The 26,299-nt window shown below is 33.1% G+C and overlaps 3 protein-coding genes across 5 annotated transcripts; 1 reads left to right on the top strand and 2 right to left on the bottom strand.

Annotated features, from left to right (window-relative positions):
* Positions 1 to 2,303: 2,303 nt before the first annotated feature.
* LOC107432391 (guanylate kinase 2) lies at positions 2,304 to 5,865 on the top strand. Its single transcript, XM_016043518.4, has 11 exons — positions 2,304 to 2,665; positions 3,143 to 3,178; positions 3,293 to 3,400; positions 3,506 to 3,582; positions 3,662 to 3,791; positions 3,925 to 4,287; positions 4,673 to 4,794; positions 4,878 to 5,013; positions 5,128 to 5,173; positions 5,258 to 5,363; positions 5,450 to 5,865. Exons 2-11 carry the CDS (start codon positions 3,176 to 3,178, stop codon positions 5,565 to 5,567), a joined length of 1,209 nt encoding a protein of 402 aa, XP_015899004.3. The 5' UTR covers positions 2,304 to 2,665; positions 3,143 to 3,175; the 3' UTR covers positions 5,568 to 5,865.
* Positions 5,866 to 8,885: 3,020 nt separating this feature from the next.
* LOC107432355 (nuclear transcription factor Y subunit A-4) lies at positions 8,886 to 14,156 on the bottom strand. 2 transcript variants are annotated; one of them, XM_016043483.4, is made up of 6 exons: positions 13,842 to 14,156; positions 13,116 to 13,412; positions 12,487 to 12,605; positions 11,192 to 11,263; positions 9,927 to 10,085; positions 8,886 to 9,682 (listed from the first exon to the last, which is right to left on the bottom strand). In XM_016043483.4, the coding sequence occupies exons 2-6, from the start codon at positions 13,384 to 13,386 to the stop codon at positions 9,257 to 9,259; spliced, it is 1,047 nt and encodes a 348-aa protein (XP_015898969.3). In that variant the 5' UTR covers positions 13,387 to 13,412; positions 13,842 to 14,156; the 3' UTR covers positions 8,886 to 9,256. The 2 variants fall into 2 exon arrangements, with proteins under 2 accessions (XP_015898969.3, XP_024922178.3); XM_025066410.3 differs by lacking the exon at positions 13,842 to 14,156 and having other exon boundaries at positions 12,487 to 12,592; positions 13,116 to 13,257.
* Positions 14,157 to 21,306: 7,150 nt separating this feature from the next.
* On the bottom strand, positions 21,307 to 25,337 carry LOC107432370 (G-type lectin S-receptor-like serine/threonine-protein kinase SD3-1). 2 transcript variants are annotated; one of them, XM_060813049.1, is made up of 3 exons: positions 24,915 to 25,337; positions 24,173 to 24,260; positions 21,307 to 23,853 (listed from the first exon to the last, which is right to left on the bottom strand). In XM_060813049.1, the coding sequence occupies exon 3, from the start codon at positions 23,849 to 23,851 to the stop codon at positions 21,578 to 21,580; it is 2,274 nt and encodes a 757-aa protein (XP_060669032.1). In that variant the 5' UTR covers positions 23,852 to 23,853; positions 24,173 to 24,260; positions 24,915 to 25,337; the 3' UTR covers positions 21,307 to 21,577. The 2 variants fall into 2 exon arrangements, with proteins under 2 accessions (XP_060669032.1, XP_015898981.3); XM_016043495.4 differs by having other exon boundaries at positions 24,173 to 25,337.
* Positions 25,338 to 26,299: the final 962 nt, after the last annotated feature.

Here is a 26,299-nt window from a genome sequence, read left to right as displayed (position 1 = left end):
TATTTTACTATTATAAAGTTTCAATATTATAATTAAAATACACCTTCCCTAGGAAAAATAGTTGATAAGTTACCTCAAAATATCCAACTGCTCGAGTCTATGAAAGTCAAAATCCAAATATAATAATATTTTAAACCCAGAAAACTCTAACACGTTTTTTCTTTTTTTTGCTTGAAAAATCTAACTCAAGATTCCCAATTCCATCACAGTTTATATTTTAATATGTTGTTCCCCATTCTTACGTGTCATCCATGATATTGCATCAAATTCACTTTTATTCTCTTCAATATATATATATATATATATATATGTTGCAAATTGTGGGGGGAAAAAAAAAGGCATCCCACTTTTCAGATTTTTACCCGGTAAAATAACCTCAATTTATGTAAAACACTCAAGCTTAAATCAATTAAGTCTGCTCCCAACTTTGACAAAGTGTTTGATATTTTGTGAATATTCATCTTTTAGATATTTAAATGCTATAAACCGTCAATATAAATGACTTTTAAAGGAAAATCATGGCCATTCACCCAAAAAAAAAAAAAAAAGAAAAAAAAAGGGAAAAATATGCCCACTTGGCCACCATAATGGTCGACATTAACGTATTAAGAAAAGCCATTGGACTAAGTCCTTGGTGAAAAGAAAAAAGAAAAATTAGTTTAATTATGTTTTGACCAAATTGTTGGCATGCATATGGATATGAATATATGGTAGCGCCAATTAAAACCCGTATTAGTTTAATTATGTTTTTTAATGGAAGTATCATCCATATTCCCTAGCATATTCCAACCATTTTAATTAGGATTTGGCAATTTTGGCAATTCAACAACTTAACCAAGAAACAAGATATTGTCTACTTGATTTTGACAATTTAGCCTATCATTTTCCGACTTATGGTATGTACTACTACCACTGCACACTTTTGAGAATTGGTCAACATAGGAGAAAATGGGGAACCCTAGTGACCCCCGACGCCCATGACCCATGCCCCATCCTCCATCCATATAAAATAGCACCACAAAAGTCATTCTACCAAGACTTGAAAAATAAAAAATAAAATAAATAAATAAAAAGGTCAAGGCTATATATTTTATATGTAAGTAGAATTACCATTATGGATATATGATGTATGGTGGATGATAACCATCTTTTATCGTTGGATTAACATATAAGTTATCTGTAATCAGATGGTGGTAATTATGCATTATCGTAAATAATGATTATCCTCAACAAAAAGTGGATAACATATCTTCTATAACAACAAAATTATATGGTATGTATACCAATGAATATTAAATAATAAATTTTATGTTGTTTATGCTATCTATGTTTCATAAAATACAATGTGGCAATCTAGAATATTATATTTTTATATAGACAAATAAAATGTAGAACACTATTATATATGTATTTAAAATTAAAATAAGAATAATTTAACAGTAAAATATTTATTATAAATAATGATCCAAATTTAAATTTTATCTTTTAACATGCGATGAAAAATATAAAACCCCTTATCCCCAACCTTACCATTAGATTCCTATCTTAATGTTTCTCTTATAAACACTGATGATGGATGGTTTTTTAAATATTTAATACAGAATTCATTTTGGAAATTATATATAAATAGTTTTCACACTATTCATTAAAAATAGAATTGTTTTCTACCGACGAAAATTAAATAGGATTGTAAACGAAAATTACACCTTTTCTTTCTTTGGTTTTTTTGGCCAAATGAAATAAAATTATAACTTATAAAAAGAGAATGCAAGAGGTTAAATAGAAAAACACTCAAGAATCAACGGTGCCGCTATGGATCCTAGGTGTTTCATTGGAAAAAATCATTTGATTTTTGAATAATTTATTTTTATAAAATTTTAATTAATAGTAAAAAATAATTAATATAATTTTAAAATAATTTAATATTTTAATTTTTTTTATTCTATTTACATTATGGTTTAAAAACCATTTGATTTTATCTTATAATATGTTAGTCAAATGAATTTTTCATCACACGCGTCATTCATCGGAATCAGTACTCTCAGACGTGTTGATCTCCCAGTCAATTAGAATCATGAATTCGATGCTTTGACAGTGAATCGAGAATTGTCCGAATGCCTCTCATACCGCATCCCAAAAAATGCCAAAAAAAGAAAAAGAAAAAAAAAACTCGTAAATTAATAGGGAAAAAATAAAAATAAAAATAAAAATAAAACAATTTCATTTTAAAAAATAAAAAATAAAAAAAAAGGTAGGGAAAGAAGCTTCATAAACACCTCACAAGAAAACGAAAGCCGGTCTTCTTGTTCCGTGAATTGAATGCGACCAAGAAACCCACTCTTTCTCTCTCTCTCTAAGATTGTTCTCTCTCTCATTCTCTCTTTCCTACAAATATGAGAATGCTTCTCAAATTTTCTTCCAACTTCTTCTACAACCCTTGTGATTTTTTCCTTCCTAAGTTTGTTCTTCTTTGATTCTATACCTTTTAAAGAAAACAGGTTGAAAAATAGAACCCAAGAACAAAACTGGGCTTCTCAATCCTTTCTTTGTCCCTTTGATTAATACCCTCAGCTCCACCCAAATATATATATATATATATATTTATATATAATTGAAAAAAAAAAAAGCTTATTTTTTCTCCTGTAACAACTGCCACCTTCAAAAGGTTTGTGGGTCTTATCTCTTTTATGATTTTCTGCATTTGTTTTCCCTCTTTCAGTGTTTGATCCATTTGTTTTAGCTGTGTTGAGGTGGGCTTTTGTTTTTGCGTGTTGAAGTTATTTGCTTATTCCTTTTTTTTTTTTTTTTTTTCCCCCTTGGTTTTTTCTCCCTCTCAATGTCTTAGTTATGGGTTCTAGCATGTTTTAAATAAAATGAAAAACTGAATTTTTTTCAATCTCTTCCACCGATTTTTGTCAGTTTTGTTATATATGATTATATACTGCATTAAAAGCGGTAAATGGGCATCTGGGTTTTGATTCAGGGCGTTTATTTGGATTTTGTATTGAGAAAGTCTGCATTTTTTGGAGAATATCGTTTCATTTTATTTTTTTGATGCAACCTCTGCTCCTCAAGCCTCTTGAAGTTACTAGATCCGGAATGATGGATTTATTCTCACCTTTCTCTGCTTGTGTTTGATCAGGGTGAATCTAGAATCGCAAGAGCAAATATATCCATGGTGAGCTTTTAACACTTGCTCGTTCTTTCCTTTGGACACAATGATGTTTAGGACATGGATCAAAATGGGTTGTTTTGCTGTGATTTGATCTTGTATTGGGTTTTTGGTCATTAGGGAGAAGCGCCGGCTTTTTTGGCTGATGAGCTGCAGAAGGGATTTCCAAATGGGTTGGATTTGAAATCAAACGGCTGTGAAACATCCATCGTCATCGGCCAGAAAACAGTATGATTACTGATTTTTCTTGTGGCATGCCTCTGGTTTTTCATTTGGTGATTCATTGGCTCAAATTATTTTGCCAATTGAAAATTTTATGGATATTTATTACAGTACGTGATTGGTGAAACCTCTGATGAGTCAACATTATCAATTGGAGTTCAAATTTTTGACCAATGTAGTGGTGAATGGTAAGATTATAGCACAACTTTAACGGCTGCTTTGGTTTAGGTTTCTTATTACTGAATTTTGAATAAAATAAATATTCAGGGTATATCCTACTGTTTTGGGGACAAAACCCAAGCCAAGCAAAGGCCATTCAGCAGTAGTTCTAAATGAAGAGAGAATATTGATTATTAAGAAGGGTTCCAATTCAGATGATTGTGCTTGGTTTCTTGAGGTCTGTACTTTGACATACAGAAATTCTTGCTATTAAAGTTGGGAAGCTTTTGTTCTTTTATATATTTTTGAACCACCTAATTTTACCAAATAATTATGTTTATTAAAAGCGTGTTGACTCTAAACTTTGTTAGGTGGATACTCAATATGTTAGGCAGCAAAGAAAGATTTTGGGTACTGAGGTTGTTGCTTGGAGCAAGGGTGTTAGTGGTAATGCTGAGAAGCCAGTAGTTATAAGTGGTCCCTCTGGAGTAGGTAAGGGTACATTGATCTCCATGCTCATGAAAGAATTCCCAACCATGTTTGGGTTCTCTGTGAGTCACACAACCCGTGCTCCGAGGGGCATGGAAAATGATGGGGTCCATTATCATTTCACCGAGCGCAGTGTAATGGAGAAAGAGATCAAAGATGGAAAATTCCTTGAATTTGCTTCTGTCCATGGTAATCTTTATGGTACCAGTGTTGAAGCAGTTGAAGTGGTTGCTGACGAAGGGAAGGTAAAAGCTTTTGTTTCTTCCCAAATTTTCTTGGCCCTTCTTCCTGAGGGTGTCGATAACTTGTCCATTTTTTGGTTTGTTAATTGAAATCCAAAACTGGATTCATATATTTGTCTTTATAAGTCGGCTTTACCTAGTAGCAATGCCATATTTGACAGTGACGTAATTGTAATCTTTTGTTTGAAATTGCCAAAAGTTTGAAGAACATACATGAATTCACATTAAGTTTTGGCCTATTCATGGAATGACATTGATTTTGGACTCTTGTATTGGATTAACGGTGAAACTACGTTAAGGACTCTGTCCCAAGCATCAGATTGTCTGTTAAAATCGACATATTTTATTAACCTTTGAATTTGACATGCTTCGTTTGGGTTGAATGTAGAGATGCATTCTAGACATTGATGTTCAAGGGGCAAGGTCAGTGAGGGCTAGTTCAATTGAGGCTGTATTTATCTTTGTAAGCCCGCCCTCAATGGCAGAGCTTGAGAAGCGCCTTCGTGCAAGGTGAAATAAAGATTCTCACCTATTGTTATCTTTCTCATTGTCAAATTCCTCTGTTAGTGCCAACCTGAATATTATCAATACAGGGGAACCGAGACAGAGGAACAGATCCTAAAGCGACTCCGAAACTCTAAGGCAGAAATTGAGCAAGGGCGGTCATCAGGCATCTTTGATCATTTCTTGTTTAATGATAATCTTGAAGAGTGTTATGCTAGTCTGAAGGTAACTTTCCCTGCTTTGCGTTTTATCTTTGTTCCATCATTTCCCAGGTACCAGATGATAGTTTTATTTCTTAAAGCTGACATATTCTCATCTAACAACTTCAATTTCATGCAGAAACTCTTAGGACTTGATGAAACTGTCTATACTTTCCCTGAATCAAGTAAGAATTTGTCCAAAAGTCTAGTATAGTTTATGGTCTGTAAATTTATGATTAACTTGAAATTTTGTTTGTTGTAAATTTCAGCACCTAAAACGGTTGATCTCCCCACATTTCGTTCGATATCCAAAATTGGTAACAAAGTCATCATAAACTGCAGAACTCCTGATCTTGAAAAAGTATCAAAGAACTTGTAAGCTTCTTACCTCTTATTTGCTTAAATCAATACCTGTCCATGAGACTCTTTATTTATATACATGAATATTCGGGTTAAAACAGGATTGCGCTAGATGTATCGTCGATCAAAGGAGGTGCACCGGGGCGGACAAGAGGTCTTGACATTTATACCATGGACTCATTATTGGATGGCCTGGATGCGAACAATCAACTTAGCTGACATTTACAACCCACAAGATGACTAAATTTGATTTTCTTTCTCATTTTCGAATTTTCTTTGAATCTTTCTCTCAATTTAATTTCAAAGAAGAGAACAGTGATGAATCTCTAAGATGGGACAATATGAGATTATCACATAAATTGCAATTTTTTTTTTTTCCCTTCCCCAGTTTTCCATTCTTTGCCCGTTTACATATTATATGACTGGAGCATAATGTTCAAACGATTATTTTGTCCACATTGGCGATCAGAGATGATTTAAATTTCACGCGGCAATGAAAAAGTAGTTCGGTTTCAAATTCTGGACTTTGATTTCTATTTGTCATCTTGCCCCCGTTTTTTTTCTTTTTGGTAGAATCGTCATCTTGCCTTTATTCAAGCATTTCTTCCACCACATGAGGGGAAGCTTCTTTTTGGTCCAACAGCATTTATTTCTGTCAACACTCTGGATTTGGGATATGGGCTTTGGACTAATTTCATTTTAGGTCTCTGATTTTAACAAAATAAACCGACCAAATTTATTCTGGGGTTAGGAAAGCTTCATCCTAATGCCAAGTGATATATATATATATATATATTATATTCATAGAAAGGTATTTTCAGGTTTATAGAATAAGCGAATTCAATTATTTAAAATTGTTGACACTTAAAACAATCAAATTCATTTGTGTTCAATTTTTTAAATTGAGATTATTCTCACAATAACCAGATTGGATATATATATATATATATACACTTAACAGGACAAGTTCAGGAAGCAATGTTCAGTTGGGATTTCTGGATCCCTTACTAATTCCCAGCATTTATGCCTTTGCCTAAAACTCAAAAAGAGAACCAATTCTTAGCAAATACTATAACTAGAAAAGGACTCAAAAAGCTTGGTGCCTTATGTGAAGTTACAATCTAAGTTCAGATATTAGGCCTACTAGAGTTGAAGATATTCTCAAAAATAATTATCAGTGACCGTTAATGCAGTTTTCAGTTGAGAACCCACTTTTCTCTTATATTTTGTATTTGCTGATAAGAGAAGCAAGTTGAGGCCGTAGCGTTGTCAGTGGCAGGCAATAACGCATGGTTTACTGTGGGAGAGAAAAGGTCGGTTGTGATACAGACCCATGTGCTGCTCCTTTTTAATAAATTTTTATGTTCCAGAGGTTGGCATGCTACTGGCCGATACTGTGGAAAGTTTGGTATTGTGGGACAGAGAAAGAAGCTGATAGCAAATTCTTTTGCATTATGTATGTACATTTGGTATTGTTTGGAAGGTCTGTGATTTTCCACATATTATGCCAAATTCTGGTGGCATAGAGAGAGTCTCATCACGTACAGGGTTGGGATGAAATGGATAAAAAAAAATAAAAAATAAAAAAAGCACTTTTTGTATTTAAAAGCAAAAAAACTTGTTGGTGTTTGTTTGCAAGTTGAGTCAGTTTTCAGACAGGGCGGGGGGAAGGTTGGTGGGGTTGTAGGAGGGGGTGGGACCCAGATTGAGACTGAGTCCACAGGGGAAGAAGAGCAAGTGGGAGATGGGAATGGTCCTTGAGATGGGAATGGTCCTTTCTCCGTGTTTTTCTTTTAGTAGGTCCCATTTACATTCACATGCTATGCTTTGATTCTGGTTTTGAAAACCTACTGTTTTTTTGTTATTTTGTTTTCTTTGCTTTCACATGCTTTTGCAAACAACAGCAACAGCTACATTCATACATCGAATACTACTGGCTGCTTATGAGTCTTCCATCTGGGCCTCACTTCTCTGCTGGACTCTCTCAGTTTTTCCAATTCACTGTCGGTGCATTTATGAAAAATCTTTGAAAACTATCATCACTGTTTTGAAGATTAATTTTTTTATTTTATTTTTTCTACTTGACTTTTGTTAAATTTCTTAAAGTTTCTATGAGTTCTGTTTATTGGTGGAAAATTGGAAGTCCTCTTCCACAGTTAGCTTTTTCTCCATTGAATATGTCAATGTCTGGTCCCCTGAGAGAGAGAAATTGTACTCTTTTTTCATATGCCAATGTTTTGGAACATTTTTCATTCACGTCACCATTTCTTATGAAAGGAGAGGGGGGGAAAAAAAAAAAAAGTACCAAAAATGATTAGAGATAGAGCGTATAAAAATATGAAAATTGGAAAAGATAGTAAAAACACACAAAAAACAAAAAAAAAAAAACAAAAAACAAAACAAAACAAAAACAAAAATTTATGGTAGGAGAAGAAAAGTAGGTACCAAAATTCCTCATTTTTGGTGAAAGGTACCAAAATTCTTCATTTTTGGTAAACTAGCATTTTAATCTATCAGGTAGAGGTTAGAAATCTCTTTTATCGAGATTATTATCATGTTGGAAATCTTGAAAATGATTAGACATTAGAGAAAGTACAAGGCAGTTTCTAGGTGCCAGCTGGAACTGGGGAATATGGGCTTAAAAATCAAATTCGAAAAGGGCCCATCGTCCAACATTGAATTTCATATTGGGCCCAAGTTTAGACAGCCCCATCACCAAAATCTGACGGAAATCTCGGCCGGTTGTACTCCAATTCCAAGGGCCCGCCTCAAAATGGGACTGGGTTTTAAATGGGTTAGTCGACCTGAAAGCCCAACCAGCTTAACATCGATGAACCAATACCAAAGCCTAAAACATTACAAACCATGAACCCAAAAAATTACACTACCATGGACCAAAAGACCAGAACGATGACTCTCTCTGCTGAAATTAGCTTGGTCACAATTCAGGACTTCATTTTGGTGAATGAAATTCAGGATGTGATACTACTTACATATGGTCATCACTGTCATTAACTGTTCTTCTGAAGATCGTTATAGCCAGTTTGATTTTAAAGTGTTTGGTGGATTGCTTGAACTTGAATGCATTATTAATATCAATAAATGTAATTTTACTTCTAGCCTGATGCTTGTACTTGATAAATGACATTTAAGCATCAAAACCCCAATCAGAGTTAAAAAGCACCATATTTGTAAACCATTAGAAAGGTTTTTATATTTTGTCAAGAGTGTTATATTTTTTCTGGATGAATAAAAGCAAAACATGGAAAATTTCTAACCATCCCAATCATTATCTTTTTGAATTATTCTTTTGAGAACCATTATAACTAATTTGATTTCAAAATGCTTGATGGACTGTTGAACTTGAATTCATTATTGATAACAATAAATGTAGTTATATTTCTAGCTTCTCTTGTATTTGATAAATGACATTTAAGCGTCAAAACCCCAACCAGAATCGAAAAGCACCATATTTGTACTGTCAAAAATGTTTTTATGTTTTGTCGAGGAATTGTTATATTTTTCTCTGGATGAATAAAAGCAAGACATGGAAAATCTCTCAATCATAAAAGGTGCACAAAGTTAAATCTGCTTTTATCATAGTTACAATCCAGAAAACTCCCAAGTGTCATAACTTTGTAAGTTGGAGAAAAGGACTAGCAACATCAATTTCTCTCCCCTTTTTCCCTCATGCCTTCATATACATGCATACATAGCATTACATACATACATCATCAAACAAAAGCCAAGCCAAGAATGGTTTGCCTGAGATCACAAAACCTGTAAGCAGAAAATTCTCTCCAGCTTTGCCTCTGGACAGCAAATTGCAGTCAATGAGGAAAGCTTATATAGCAAGAACTCGCATTTAGTGGCATTAGCAATGTTGGAGACAAACCTTCTGACCCTTTTTACTTGATGGTTAGAGCTCTATTAGTTCCACTCACTAAAGGTCTTTCGCGCTGTTTCCCCGACAACTCTCCATCGCCTATTAATCTATGATCATGATCCGATGAGAAGTGATATGGAGGTAACTGGAATCCATGGTGGTGTAAATAGAAGCTATTGCCATTGTTGTTCGAGTATGCCTTATATGGGTGCATTTGCTGCTGCTTGTGGTGCTCAGTTATTTCACAATTCTCAGAATTGGATGAATCTGCATTACCAGAAAAGGTTGAAGACACATTTTCTGCGCATAGTGAAACAGAGTCGGCCATGCCCTTTCGAGGTGTGGCATTGGCAGCGTTGCTATCGACCTTTCTAGTGTTCAGAAAACGTCCTCCACAACCTCTTGCTCTTCTCATGGCATGCAAATGGCGAGACTCATGAAGATAAGGCTGTGGCAAATGGCAAACTAATTCAACATATTCTATATGCAAGCAAAGAATTTATTTAACATGTTTTATTTCCCTATATAGTTTGGTCTTAAAAACCAATTAATTATCACCATAAGGGTTAGAGAAGTTACAAGCAAAAGGATAAGAGGCATAAAACGGACTAAAAACATGACATTCATGTACCATAAACTACGTAGAGAAGATTAGAATTCACATTCAAAATATGAAGGATTTAATATTTTACCTTTCGAGCTCTTATGAACTTCTTTTCCAGCTCTGCCTTGGCACGTGACTGTCTTCGCCTGAGAATTCCGTGGTACTGCTTGGCATTGACATAAACAGGTTCCTCTGCCATGTCAAGTGGTAACGCCATTCTAGCTGAATGTATTCCAAGATTCTGCGACTGTGCCCCACACATAATTTCTAATTGTCATTACAAGACATTTTTAGATTGTAATTAATAATATATTTTATGAACTTTGATTCGTCATTCTGCTATTGCAACATACAAAAGTCCAGCCTAAACCTTCACCATAAATTAAGGCCTAAACAACATATTAAATTCTTCACATAGCAATTTTCTAAGAACTAATGCAGTCCTTCCATTGATTTCCTGAAAAATAATCTATGCCAATTCTTTGTCGTGAATGTTGTCTATGTGCCTCGTCAAAATAGCTAGCAACATTTTAGTTTTCCTAAATGACTTTTATTTGTTGAACAACACGGAATTGGTTTTTCTTAAAAATTTATAATTAGGTATCTAAGTTTTTTTTCTTTTTCTTTTTTAAGAATTAATATAGAAAAATAAAATGCACACCAAATTGCAAAATTTACCAGACCTCACCGTTCCAAATTTAACTACCATTGTCTTCTTTCTTACAAACTTATCAATTAAGCTTGTTTTTCCATAGTAAACCAAACCTAACACTCTATTGACAAATTTTCATTTTACTCATTGAATTATAGAATATTCTTGATTTCTACATTAGAATTTAGAGGAGATGAAAATGCACATCCAATTATTAAATTAATTGACCAAAGTCTCACATTTAACTACTTCAAGCACCAGACACCAACTAAAGAAAACTTGTACATTTTACCCTCATCTTTTTTTCTTACCAACTTTTTAGTAAGCCTGTTTTATTTATAGAAAACCTAAAAACTTTCATTTTGCTCATAGCATTACTGGATTCTTGATCAAGCAATAGCTTATGGTATATATGTCAAACAAAAAAATTGAATTGAAAAAATAAATTAGATTACTGATCAAAGCATTGATCAAGCTTTGATCATTTATTCATATCAAAGAGAAATTAAGAATTAATAATTAAGTATTATGGATGGCATAATCAGTTGGCGAATTCTTATGACACAAAATTATTCAAAATAACTTTGCCACTAATTATGCAAACTACAGCTGTGCTAGCTGATGTGAGCCAAATTGTTATGTAAATTAAAACTATATAAGTAGACAATAAATTAGAAGTAGATAAGAGGTCTCGTACGTACCATAGCGTGAGGTCCATAAGAAGACAAGATTCCCCCGTAGTATGGATCAGAATACGGATATGATGCACGGCCCTGCAATTTTATTTCAGGGTTACCCACTCCTCCAACATTTTTATCCTTCTATCAATATACCAACACAAACTTATAATAATATCTCAAAACAAAACACTAAGCTCTAGTTACGACATCCTTTGTCAAGGAGGGAAAAAGGTGTTAAACTAGCAACAATATCGTTTTATCATATATTATATAGAAATTCTTACATAAACATTGTTTTATGGAAAATCATTAAAATTTCACTTATTACTTTTTGATTATTTTAAGGCTAAAATCTAAAGCTATATTTAATGTTCGAGCCTGTACAAGGTTAATTTGCCCTTTTTGCCCTTTTAAGGTTTTACTATATCTTTAGACTTATATTCCACAATTTTAATTTTAAATTTTAACTTTTGTATAATACAAGAGTTTATATAAATAAATATATAATATTTATACATACATGTATACATAAGCTCTGATAATGATATCTTCAATTTAAAAATAAATGCATTCAATCATTTAGAACCTTTTTGGATTTGACATATCATATTACTATTTATGAATTTAAAAATTTTAAGCAATTGAATTCAATTATCCTTAACTTATAAAATTAAAAATATTTTCATTTAAATCTTACTAGATATATATATATATATATATATATATATACACCATCAGACTTCAATTAAATTAATCTAATAGTTTTACCATTAGGATTCCTTCTTCAACTTTAAAGGTTGAGATTTAAAAATCCGCTTATGGGAATCTATATTCCCGTATTGTTCACTTTGTCCAAAATAGTATTGAGTAATCACTAAAAACATGTTTAGTCAATAATTAAATCTCACATCCTAGTCTTAATGTCATTCAAAAGCTAAAAATAACAAACATGATGCTGAACCATTAGATTAATTTAATAAGAACATGACTCTTTCTCTTTATATATATATATATATATATATGAATTCTCATATCAGAGAAAAAAAACCTATTAGAACCTATTTTATCAGCTTTTAAATTATTTTAAAAATTAAAATTTAAAATTATATTTAAAATTTATTTGAATCTTTTACCTTCTAATATTTTAACATTTCATTAAACTTATATAAACATTAAATCATTTTTAAACTACATGATTCAAAGCAATTTAATGCTAATAAAAAATCATGATTTGAATATGACTCGTACATATATATATAATCAAACCTCAATGGTCCAAGTAGAATAAATATATAATTAAAGAGAAGGAGAGATACAATTGAATGGCTGTGAAGCTCTAGCTGGGTAGGAGGCGCAAGATATTCATGATTCATTGTTGGAGGCATATTGATTGGTGAAGCACGCTGCAAATGCTGCTCATCTCTACAATTTCCATCTGTGCGATCGTTAGAAATTTCTTCACTATCTCATTTATTTATTTATTTGGATAAACGACATCCATTTCCTCAAAACAACAAATTAAAAAGTACTACTACACAAATTTCGTGTTCAATTACATATATTCAGCAAAACATGTTTCAGGTTTTCTGCACACATCGAACAGATCAGATTCACAGCCCCATATCAATAACACCATACATACATATACATATATATATATATATATATATATATATATATAATCCATGTATCCATGTTCTGTTCATATTATAGCTGATATTTCCTTCAAATTTGAAACAAGCTCAAGACATAATATTTGAAAACCTGAGTATGAAATTGATACTATAATTAATATGTGGTCCATGCCATTAGATTAAAGTATTGTTACTATGTATCTGAAAAGCAGCAATATACATATATATCCAAACAAAGTGGTAAAATAGGATTCTAAAAGGACAGGTAGTGCTATATAAAGATGTAAAATATTTTATAAACAAATATATACCTCGTTGTTTGAGTAGTAGTTGTTTATCATTAGGTTGACCGAACTTAATAGCTTGGGATTGACTACTCGTTTGGATCGCCGTCCCTAAATCAGGGATAGAAGGCTTGGATAGAGACAAACTTATCCCGGTTTCCCCTAATACATGACTTGCTGAAGAACCCCACCATGGTTGACAACTATTCACTGCACTACTATTCATGTACGGATTGTTACTATTCCCATCTGATTCCGTCGCAGCTGCTTGCGATCCACTCTTTGGTTTCTGCTGCATGCTTCGAATATACAAAACCCCCGACCCTGATTATGATGATCATACAAGAAGTTGTATCATCATATATATATATATATATATCTATATAATCTCTGTCACTACCAAAACCAAGCCATATATTTGAAAACATATATATATATATATACACACACACACACAGAGGTTTTATATATAGAGATGTGATATTTTCTCCAAATATATTGGACTACATCACATATATAAATATATATACACATACATGCATCACGCATGCATGTCCATGATACAGTATAGAATTTATTATACATATATTTATATATGTGCCTAATATAATATTAAAAAACTTTAGATATAATTGGATCACAAAGAGATGATAAACAAAGAAAGTGAAATCACATACAAGTGAAATTAATTAATGACAAAAATCATCAAGTAATTTGAGAAAGAAGAAGAAAAAAAAAAAAAAAAAGAGTTACCAGTTGTGGGAGAGACAGTTGAGAAAGAAGCGGTTGAAGGAGTAGACTAAGCTTGACTGATATGATATGTAGAGAAGAGGCGGCGATGATATGGATATTTGGATTCGTCTATGATCTTTAAATTCCAAATTAAACCCACAACCCCACTTCGTATGTAGCTATAAAACCACCACCACCACCACCACCAAGCTTATTATTACTTGCTTGGGACAGAAATCTAAAGCAACCAACCAATATCCAATTCAATTCAACTCAATTCCATTTTTCTTTTTCTTTTTCTTATTTTATAGTTTTGATTTTGTTATACAACCACAAAATATTGATGGTTGTGCAAATGTCCTTTTCTATCCCCCCCGCTTTTTCCTTTTACTTTTTTTTTTCTTTTTTTTATACAATTTCAAGATAAGGATATAATTAATTTCATAAGTCGACAGATGGTTCAATTTTAACCCAAAAAAAAAAATGAAGGGTAAAACGGTCAAAAGAGAAGGAGTAATAGAAGATTAAAGAGAGAATTTTATCAGCTTGAATTAGTTTAATGGAAGATGCATGCGCTGACAGGCTGATTTGACGCCACAACGTGTCCAGCATCCAGAAAACCGAGGACAACGACCTGTGGGGACCACAGCACCACGATCTTCTTCCACGTGGTCTTCAAGTCCACGCCAACAGTTTCCGCGAGGTTAACGGCGCATCCCCGTTAAGACTGTCGTGGAGTTAGGTGGCAAAAGCCTTGGGTCTTTCTTCGCCAACTGGATGGCTGAAAGTCGGCACAAGACGGACCCCCTGACGGCGACCGTTAAGTAGCCCACGTGTCCCTTGACAAAAGTGGGAAAATTTTCTAGGTCGCCAAAGATCCTTCCACGTGGACTCTTGTGCCTGCTTTGGGAAAGCAAGCCGGGACAGCTCATACATTTTCAATGAGGGTATTGCGGAAAAGTACAAATTTGTGGGACCCTTCCTCCCCCGACTACTACGGAAAAAGGAAGGGTCTTACTAAAGTCACCACAAGATTACGAAATGTCACTGTCACAGCCGAGGATGATTGGACGTGCTCTTAGGCCCCGTAGAAGAAACTTGGGCTTGTTTAATCTAAGATGGCCCAGCTTCATTGGATTTGGATCAAGCACAATATCCCAACTCCCAGTGTCATGGGGGTCATTTTCCAATGCAAATGTTGTTTTTGTACCGTGCCTAGCTATTCGTTTTGATATCTTCGTCGTCTTCTTCTTCTTCTTCTTCTTCTTCAGGTTATTATTACTTTGATATTACAAGCGGGAGATTCTAACCCAAATCATTGTACAGGAAATAATAGCTTTTACCATCAGGAACGGCTAGCTATTTGTTAATTACTCATAGCTCAACTATATATCATATTTTATTTATATATATATAAAATAGAAAAGAAAAAAGATCAAATATCTTAGTAAATATTTTAGCTAAAAAGCAATATTACAATAATTTTCTTGAGCACGGCTCGGTCTTTTTTGTGTTTTAAAGTTCGGAATCAACTAAAATAAAAATGCCTGTATGTTTTTAATTATGAAAACATAAATGTGGTAGCTAGAAACATGTATACATATATATTAATGTGTTCTACAATTTTTTTTTTCCCCCCCAAAAATGTCATATATCTTTTCCTCTTCTTATAGTAACCTTTGCGAAAAGTTAATATTATGTTTCAAACATATATGTTGGGACTTTGTTCTTAATCATATACACACAATGCATGTGTGTGATTGTGGATGTGGTAATGAGAGAGGAGAGAGAAGGGGTCGGAGTCATGGACCCTAAGCCTCTGAAATAACAACATATGTAAGTCGGTTTTGTTGGAACGAAACCATGCAGGTGGCACCCAAAGTGGCAAAGTGTGTAGAAATTGATGGAACATTAATAATGAAGGCCATGTTTGGTAGCAGGCGGATTGCAGAGGTAACTCTTATAGCAGCCGACATTAATATTACTTTTACTACCTCCGTGTCTTTTATAAAAAAACAAAAATTTATTAATAATATAAATTTATAAGAAAATAAATAAATAAATATATATATATTCATGAGAAAAATAAACAAAAATTTATTAATAATATATATCCCACCCGCACGAGCTTTACATTTGATTTCATTGGATTCCCTTATCCCATGTACATCCCACCATGCATTACTACTGCCTTCTTTTCTGACACACAAGAAAAAATAAAAAATAAAAAATAAAAAATAAAAATAATTAATTAAGCACCTCACTACCATCATCATCATCCTCCTTCTCTATGCTTTAATGTTTCATGTTTCACTTTACCCACAACAAGATAAAAACTTATATGCAAATCCAATCCCATTTACCATTAGATCGAGTTAATTTGTACTACTAGTACTTAAAGATACCAAAACTAAATTATTTCTGGCTAGAATATACTCAAAAAGTACCATATAAACAAAAGGAAGCTAAATGATAAAAGAGAGTATCCAAAGCATTTTCTCTCTGCATCTGAATTGATATATATTGACATCTTTGAAGCTACACTGGAGAATTGTACAGATCATTATTGGTGAATATTTAATTGAGGTGTAGTACTCTTTTCATCTATATATGAATATTCAACCATATGTCGGTGTTTAAATATAATATATACATATATATATATATATATATTTCAATTTAAAAACTTTTTTCTTTTTCTGAAACATGATGGATATAAAATATCTGATGGTACATCCCATTCTTACAGAAGAAAAATAAAAATGAGAAAATGAACAAATGTACATATATATATATATATATATATATATATTTATATATGGGGAGAAACTTTGGAGAAACTAAGTTTAGATCGTCTAACGGTCAAATTGTAGCTGTAGATTATTAGACTAACTAATGATCAATGCTTAATAAAGTGATTAAAAGGCGGAATTATTTATTTCGAAAGTTTCACATGGTACTACGCATGCAAAATAACGTGTTTATAATAAGTTAAATTAACATGAATATATATATATATAGGTATATGAAACCAAATTGTCTACATGATATTTGGAAAATATATTAATTTTACCTAATATATCAAATATTGCAAAAAAGGTGATCAAAGTGAAAGTGCAAAAGAATAAGAATATTCAATCATCTATTAATGCAACACATGAAAAAGTACCTTTTTCACATAGCCTTTTCTCCTTTTCTGAGCTGGTTGACCCTTTGAAAAAGTTTCCATTAAATTATCAAAACTAAAAATGTGAAAGTAAAATACAAAGATGCTAATGCCACAAGACTAAATCCACATACATGGATTCACTAATATTAAAAGACAACAACAAATAAACAATACTATTTATTAAAAAAAAAAAACAAGGACAAAAAAGCAAGCAAAACTAGGATTCTAATATAAATAATATATATTTATGTATAAGCGCAAACAAAACCAAATATTTCTACTAGAAAATAAAATTAAAAAAAAAAAAGGTTAATCTAAATAACTTTCATCTGCAAATTAATCGTTCCAAGCTAAAGCATTTATCTAAACCTACTTTTCCATCAGCTACAGTTAATTAAGCTGGTGCAGACAGGATTAAGCTAACTAAATATGCATATATAGGATTTTATTATAGTAAGAGCACAACAAAAACCTTATAGCAAGGACATCTTATAAAATAAAACTATCATCTATGTTGATCGCAGCATTAAAAAAAAGAAAAAGAAAAAGAAAAATGCTATGGCGAAGGTTAAGTTAGGCTGGCAGGCGTATTTCTGAGAGCGAATAAGAAGAAGATCTCCAGATCCGGAGGAGCAAAAAAAGCAATGGGAGATCTACATGATGAGCATTTAGGTGCTACCCTTCTCTTCTTCGGAGCTGGCGGGCACGATAACAACTCAGGAATTCTAAACCTCCGAGCCTTTGGTGTAGAACATGAATCAGCAGCTGCCGCTTTATCATTCTCCATACTATGTGAGGCCGTAGAGCTCGAAGCAGTGCCATCTCCAACTATTTCCATGGATTTTTCTTTTTTTTTGGGTATCACCACCGGGGCCATTTGAGTAAAATTCCGAGCCAAATCTAGGAATGTTTCAGAGAAAGAGAGAGGCAGAGAGCGGGTTTATATATGTAGAAAGCGACCCTCCTCTTTTGGATTTCTATGGAAAATGGGAAAGATATTACCAAAGTTAGTTGAAACTACTTGATCATGTGTATATATACCAACAGTCAAACAAGAAACATTCCAAAACTAAAAACATTTTACTATTTGGAGAGAACTTTGATGGGTGTTTGGGAGCTAAGAAATGTTTTTGTTTCTGCGTAAATCCAAGATAATATTACAACAGCAAATATAACTACTACCACTAGAATATAAAAATTGTTTCAAAAGCCTACCAAACTCTGATAAGGTTAAGGAGGTGGCATAATAGAAATATATAATTATAACCTAAGCTTAAAAAGGGTTGGTGATTTTTAGCTTTGGTTTTTCTATCTTTTTCTCTTTATTGGGAGCAGATTTCAATCATGTAGAACTGATCCCACTTGAGTATAAAAAGGCTTGATAAGAAGGGAAGAGATAAGGTTTTGGACAGAAAAGGCGTAACTCAAAATCCAATGAATGAAATTACCCTATAGTAAAAAAATATAATAATAAAAAAAAGAGGAAAAAAATGATGATTAATAAGGATAACAGACAGAGTATCCCTTTTCATCTCACAAGTTAAAAAACAAAAAGGAAAATATGCCATTAGAAATTTATATGTAAATATATAAAAATGTTAGACAATTAGTACCAGTAATATTTTGGAATTTTTGCACCAATATTGCCTCATGTTGTTTTATCAAAATTTTATAGTACCGAATTAGCACTAATACACCTATTAAACTTTGTAAACAATCCCACCATCAATCCAAAAAGCTTTTATTGTGGCTTTTTAACTGTTAATTAAATATAACAAAATTTTCATTATAATTACACCATATTCATAAAGAGAAAATCTTCTTATATGCAATATACATATACTTTAACAGTTATTAAGTTAAGGAAGAAAATTTTGAATTGATGTTATATCATTTATAAACTTTAGAAAGCATTAATGCTAATTGGATACTACAAACGATAAAATGCAAAAATATTAAAACCATAAAGAAGTATCAGTGCCCAAAACCTAAATATTTTTAAATTTGTTATAGATTCATCAAGTTTTAGGTTTTTGCTTTCTTTTGGCTTCTTTCCCTTAGACTTTCACCATCCCACACTATATATATTAATGGGTATAATTGAGTCTCGAGCCAAAGGATATAATCTTATTTTAAGCAAAATGGTACTGTTCACTACTATTGGTAAGAAGTATGAATTAATTAAGCCTGTGGTGGTAACTCTTATGATCAAAAGTCTTAGAAAGAAAAATACTTACATTCTCATTATCTAATTATTAAATCCTTAATAACACACATGAAATTAACATCATTAGAGAAAGATACATAAACAGTCTCAAATTAACCATGTATATGTCCAAGTATACATGCACATATAAGGAATCTAGCTAAGTAGATGTAAAAACATCCATTATACTATATATATGTGTATATATATATATATATATATATACATATACATACAACTAATTTTATATAAACAATTATTATAAGGTGTCCTCTTACATACATATATATATATACATACAACTAATTTTATATAAACAATTATTATAAGGTGTCCTCTTACATACATACATATATATATATATATATATATACATCATCGAGAGTGGTAGCTTAATGGAAAAAAATCGGTTTAGTCTTCACATTTGTGAATTTCAAAATTGAGATTTAAATCTTGACAAGCTTCATTATTGCCTCGAACGATTCCCTACTGCAATGTGAAAAAAAAAAAAAAATATATATATATATATATATATATATATATATGGAGGGTGAGGAATATTTGTCGTACTAATAACTTGAGGTGGGGAAAGTATTCAAAAGGTGTAATAAACCCTCTGTTACAGAGAATGGGTCCTTACTCCTTTCGCTGATGGCAATCCCAAAAGATCACATTTTACACAATTGGAACTACTTCAATTTCTAAGTTCCCACTTCCCACCCCCTACACACACCCAGTACTTTCATATCAGAACCGAAGCTTCCCGGAACCTATATGCTAAACAACAACGATCGCTCACGGTCTTTTTATTTATTTATTTATTGATTTGAATAAAAGTTCTCGCAATTAGTATTTAAAAAAAAAATAAAGATTAAAAAATTTAAAATAAATTTATTATTGCATATTGATAATCCGAACATAATATTTATTGGTTATTATTTTCTTTTCTTTCTTTTTTTGTCTTTTTTCATGGGTCAATTTATAGTTTTCAATGAGGTTGGGGTTTGTTGGGATGGCTGGCCCATATGCCTGACTAGCGAGTCATTGAAGTGGAGGCCCACATATTGTCCCGACAACCCATCATCCCAATAGGCCCATCAAGATGCGTCTTTGATCTTGGGACACTTTCCTGTTGGCTTACCCTGTTCAACGGAGAAGTACGAAGAAACAACAATTTTTAGAAAATCCTTATTTGGTGGTAAATATTTTTTTTTCAAAATCCTTATATATTCAGAAAATTACATATATATATATATATATATATATCCGTCAGAATCATTATTATTAGCCATAAAATTGATGTTTTCAATAATCTGAATAAGTTAAAATGACGTATTAACAAAGTGAACCTTGATTTAAATCTTAAAATAATTTTACATCACTAATCCTTTAAATAATCCAATAATTAAAAAGTAATATTCTCATAGAAAAACCATCAGGACGTCACACTATGACTTCTCGATATAATTCAATGATAACAGCACTTTTTCCAGCTTTGACGAATTGATAATTCATTTCACCAAGGGATGTGTGAACAAATTATTTATATCTAAAAAGACATAACTATAATTTTAAAATCATATAGTTAGATCTAAAAGTGTTATTATAATTTTTTCGATAGAGAAAAAGTTTGTCTGGTGTCAATTACCAAGGTAGACTGGGATAGCGATCCGATCAACAATTTCCTGTTAACTATTGGCCTACTAGGTCAATTTAGGCTAGTGTATTGCTTTTTACTTGAAAAACTGATCATTTTCTTTGGTTTCTTTTCACTGTCATTGTATTTTCTACAAAATACATAGAAAAAAAGCAACACAACCAACACCTAATAATTGCCTCTGAAGAAAACAAAATTGTCGAACTAGCCATCACTGCCCAATTGATATCATAGTTTTGTTTTCTGGGTCAAATACTGATTTCATAGATCGAAGCATGAAACTAGATAACAATCTCAATCCAATTCATCATAATTCCTATGCTTGCAGAGTAAAAAAAAAAAAAAAAAAAAAAAAAAAAAAAAAAAAAAAAAAGGGAGTAAAGCTCAGAAGTCCCACAAATATGGCACATTTTGAATGCATAAGGAAAATAATAATGGCAGAAACACAGTTGGGTGCAAAAGCTGAATTGAAGATTCAATCAGGAAGCTCCATTTAAAACATGCATCCTTCTCATAATTTGAAAATACATCAGATTGGGAAGAAAATACTTGGCTAGTCTATCTCAAACAAACATGACCCCAACTTTGTCATCCTATGGTTAGTCCCTACTTCTATACACAACTTGAAAATGGAGTTGGGGGAAAAAGAAAGATACAAAAATACAAAAATTAACCAAGATATCTGCAAATCAGCTGGATAATATGGTATGAGATCCTAAGTCCAATCATTCTTCTTGTTCCAGCGACTTCTGACAAGCGAAAGGGGGTGGTGGGGGATCAACACTCAACTTGCCTTCCAATACCTTCACTACCTCCCTCATTGAAGGTCTCCTTCTCCCGTCGGTTTGGAGACACCAAAACGCAATTCTCATTATGCGTTCCATCTCTTCTGAATCCACCCCACAATGAATCCTTCTGTCCAATACATTCATTGCATGCCCCTCCATCCACTCTTTATAAGCCCATTCACAAAGTTCTTCTCCAAGTTCTTTACACCCGCTAAAGATTGTCAATATCATCTTGCCAAAATCTTCTACATCCCTTTCTGCTGAAGAATCAGAGCATGATGTTTCGCTGATTACTCTCTCAAGCCCAAATTCAGTCACTTTGGCATCTAAATTTTCATCCAGGACCACATTTCCACATTTCAAATTTCCATGGTTTACAAACTCCCTACAGCCTGAGTGCAAATAACTAACAGCCCTTGCCACATTTAAGCATATATCAACTCTCTTTCCCCAAGTCAACCGCTTACACAGTTTCGGATCCTCCATATGTTTCTCCACAGAACCGTTCTTCACATATTCATAGATCAGAAATCTGTGATGTAATTCACAACAATAGCCTACCAACTTCACAAGGTTCTTGTGAGAAATGCTTCCTATCTTTGAAACAGCAACTCGGTATCTTCTTTCTTCTATGGTTGCTTTCAGGTCTTTCACTGCAACTGGTTGATCATTTGGGAGGATGCCTTGAAACATTGTAGGCCCAATCTGATGTTCAAAGTTCTGTGTAAGTTCCTTGAGTTCAGAGAAGGGTAACACAATCAAACCATTTGAGTTGGGACCCTTGTAAGCTAAAGCAGCATTTTTCCTTCTACAGTTTCTTATTTTGAAAATGTAGAGGGCAATTACTACGTGAACTACAATAAATATCGCAAATGTTCCTGAGACTGCTCCAATCAGACAAGGGACACAAAACTTATGAGAACCACCTTTAACTAGAAGTAGAGACTGGGGAGGGGGTGGTGATTTAACAAGACTGAGATCAACGGCGAGCGGGTCTGAACACTTCTTGACAAAGGATACTGAACGTAGAGATGGATCCATATAGCCAGACACATACTGTGTTTTCTTCAATAAGCAAGAACCAGTTCCATCATTGGTGAAGGTTACAGCTCTACATAGTGGATCATTCTCGCACAATCTTTTACATTGCAATAAACTAATTTGGGAAACTGAATTGTCAGTTGGAGGGTACATTCCATATAGAAATGTATGCTCATATTTAACCATGGTCCTGCACCGCTGTTGAAATGGAATCGAACAACTAGAAATAGACCCATTTATAAGCCCAAAAGGGCATCGACAATCAGTGGTTGCTGATGCAGTAAAGAGGCAGATGCCATGCTGGCCACAAGTTGCAAATACCTTGCATTGATTCTCAACAGCTTGCCAGACCGACCTCCATGATTGAGAAGCATCTACCCATGAATATAATCGGAGATTGCCATCAACATCTAGCCTAAGAAACCGATAACGTATGGAATCATTATGATCTTCTCCAAACACCGACCAAACAGGTCTCCATTTCTGGTCTCGAAGCTGTAACGCCCCATCAGAGGAGAAGAAGGCTGTGAGATTCGAAATGGAAGGGCTATTACTTGTCCAGTAGATCACATGACTTTCCCATCTTAGTTGCAACTGACCTGAAGCATTCATGAAAAGAGTATAGTAACTGGACATAGAATTCTTGCTTGCAGCCCGAAGTGTTTGTAAAATAGATAAGTTCTGTCCCGGAAGAAGTGTGTCAGTAGGAATATCAAAACTATTCCAAACTATATCTTTCTTAGCATTCAATAGAACAAGATTTCCATTGTCACCAAGAGCAGCTGAAGCAACAGATAATAGGCTAGTTTTGCTGGTCCACACAACTCCTTTCAAAGAATCATGCAAAACCAGTTCTCCATTGTTGGCAAGAAGGAAATAGGATTCGCTACCAACCACTAGATCAGCTCCCACAACCCAGACAACAATTTGTTTATCGACCGGAATAGATTTTGAGTTGAAACGGATCCCAATACTATATTGGTTTGGCTGATCTGAGAGGTTAAAGAATCCAAATGCAAATTCACCATTGGGTGAGACCCAAAAGTTATTGTCCTGAACAGAAATTTTTGAATCCAAGGGAATCTGAGAAACAACAGAATGTAGCAAGAACCCAGCGGAGATAGCTAGCAGGAAATACCATTTAAGGGAATATCCTCCCTGTTCAAGCATATCTGAATATCTCAGAGGTGTAACAAAAACAAGGGATTAGTACTAACGAACACTAAAATTATACAAACAAATCAAAGTAGCTGTATTTGACTTGAAAGCATACAGTAGAATTGAGATACGGCAAATATTTACAGGGCAACAGATATTCATAAAATAATAATTACAAAAGAATTAAACCTATATTTCAATGATATTGGACAAAGCAAAGTGCTGAATTCAAAGTTTCAAGAGTTCTATACATTAGCCGGAAGGGATAACATTCTAAAAGTATCCAACAGAGTTCAAAGTTCAAAGTGGAAGCCAATATTCAGAATATGGTACCTGCGGAAGACAGTCACAATTCCAGATATTCAAGTAGCCGGTATAGAATGCCACCATGACCGTCTCAGAAATATCCCATGCTTACGTTCTTGGACCAATAAAAAAAATTGACATGTGAGAATAGCAATTTTGAAGAAGGTAAGCAGAATTGACTGAGTTGTGGATTTATTGCTTAATCTAGTACCAAACCATAGATAAACTTGGTTCACATGAATGAGCTGTAAGGGGGGGGGGGGGGGGAAAGGGGGAATTTTTTAGGTTATGAGAAAGTGGGTGTTGAATTGAAACATTGGTCTAAATGGGACCCAAAAATTAGGCCAATAGAATACACAATTTGGGCAATGCAATCACTTTCAAGGCTTAAAAGGTTAAAGACTCTGGACAATGATATTGCAGACAACCAGCATTTAAGGATTAAAGAAATAAGAAACTTTCAGAATAAACAAAAGCTCTTAATATATATATATATATATATATATCACATTTATGGAAAAAAGCTTCTTCTATGGATACAAAACCCAGACTACCACCAGCTTAAGCAAATTCGAACTGGGATTTTGTTTGTCTGTCATTTTGCAGGAAGAGAAAATTGTGAGATCTGAAAATATATAACTTCAAAAACAGAATGAATACCACCACTCTAGATAACCCAGTTTGTCAGGATGGAAAAGTCATATCAGAAAGGAAAACTTCTTCTGAACAAAACCTCACTTCTAAGACTTGGAAGAGTAGACTTTCATACCCGTTTATACTGTTCTATGAAACTTTTTTTTTGGAAAAGACCAGCTTTTTTTTTTCCTGAGAAACTTGTAACGGACTTCCTCGCTGCTTAAAACGGTAGAGCTAAAACCGCAGGAACAAATTTGGGTTTTGGAAAAAAAAAAAAAAAAAAAAACTTAGAAAGAAGGAAAACAAAAAAAAAAGGAAGAGACTTTTGCGTGCAGATGGGTTAAAGATGAGGAGGGTTTTGGCACAAAATACATAAAGCGGAAGGAAATCTGGAAAAATGTGGGGCTTGAGAGACGGCAATGTGGCCGGACTGTGACAGCTGAAAAACAGTGTGGATGGAAGTGTTTGAAAAGCCCAAAGGCTCTGACCAACCACTGGGCAGTGGCCAGTAAAAGGGATTCTCAGAGATTTTTCTTTTCTTTTTTTTTTTTCTTTTTTTTTTCTCCTTTATTCTATGAGTCTTAATTATTTCCAGTGAATCTTGTTTAAAAGTTTTTTTATATTTATTTTTCAAATATATTTTCATTTTCAAATTTTAAGATTTTGGTACCGTTCGTACAGTTGAAGACGGAGCATACTAATTTAGAATCCAAGAAAAAAGTATTGACATTATCCTTGGGAAAGGAATGTACCATCTCCAATACGTCTCAACTTTTTTCTTTTTTCCTTTTTTTCCTTTTAATTTTCTTAACCAGTATTATAAATTTTTGAAACTTCATTAGATAAATTACTAGTCAAGTCGTGAATTTAAATTAAAAACCAAATTTTTAATAATCTTATCCTTGTAGAAAGAAAAATGAATGAAGTGTATACTATTTGCTTCCACAAATAGTGAAAACAGCTGATTAGAAAAATGATGATATATTACAATTTGCCCAAATAGACAGAGATTTGTTAACTTTTTAGCCAAAGTTTGTTTTTTAGTTTTCTGTGTTTATTTTGTTGTTTTGGAAGAGAAGGTAAAGTGGGTCAGTGAGCTACCAAATGCCAAAGTATGATGGCTAAAGCTATATACTGAATGAAATCTGAGTCGATATTTGCTTTGATTTATTTGTGGACTATATAAAGATATTAAATGGCCACGATTTATTTTTTTTTTTTTTCTAAACCCAAAAATGTAAAAGAAAATACTATAATATAGTACCTATTTAAGGGTGGTATTAAATTGACAAGGTCAGATTCAGGATATTTTGGACCATGTGGTCAGACCATAGCCAACCCCTGAGTCTTCGAGAATGTCGGAGGAACATGCTTTCCACAAATTCAATACGAACTTTCTCTGTCTAATTTCTGATCTTATCAAATATGTGCAATAAAAAAAATTATCTGCAACAAACACCTTTCTTTTTGCTTCAACATTGATCTAACTGCTGCTACATTGATCTGATCTAACTTTAT

This window comes from Ziziphus jujuba, chromosome 11 (assembly GCF_031755915.1).
Source record: "Ziziphus jujuba cultivar Dongzao chromosome 11, ASM3175591v1".
NCBI classification, from domain to species: Eukaryota; Viridiplantae; Streptophyta; class Magnoliopsida; order Rosales; family Rhamnaceae; genus Ziziphus; species Ziziphus jujuba.
This window is presented reverse-complemented; position numbering and strand designations above follow the sequence as displayed.

Bases quoted from the DNA above. Each gene is read 5' to 3' on its own strand.
- LOC107432370 (XM_016043495.4), bottom strand. From the start codon at position 23,851: ATGCTTGAACAGGGAGGATATTCCCTTAAATGGTATTTCCTGCTAGCT.
- LOC107432391 (XM_016043518.4), top strand. The intron at 4,288-4,672 runs GTAAAAGCTTTT...GGTTGAATGTAG, and splicing joins TGGTTGCTGACGAAGGGAAG to AGATGCATTCTAGACATTGA. The intron at 4,795-4,877 runs GTGAAATAAAGA...TTATCAATACAG, and splicing joins GAGAAGCGCCTTCGTGCAAG to GGGAACCGAGACAGAGGAAC.
- LOC107432355 (XM_016043483.4), bottom strand. From the start codon at position 13,386: ATGCAGCAGAAACCAAAGAGTGGATCGCAAGCAGCTGCGACGGAATCA. The intron at 11,264-12,486 runs GTATCTCTCCTT...ATAAAATTGCAG, and splicing joins AGCTTCACAGCCATTCAATT to GGCCGTGCATCATATCCGTA. The intron at 10,086-11,191 runs GTACGTACGAGA...TGTGGGGCACAG, and splicing joins CTTATGGACCTCACGCTATG to TCGCAGAATCTTGGAATACA.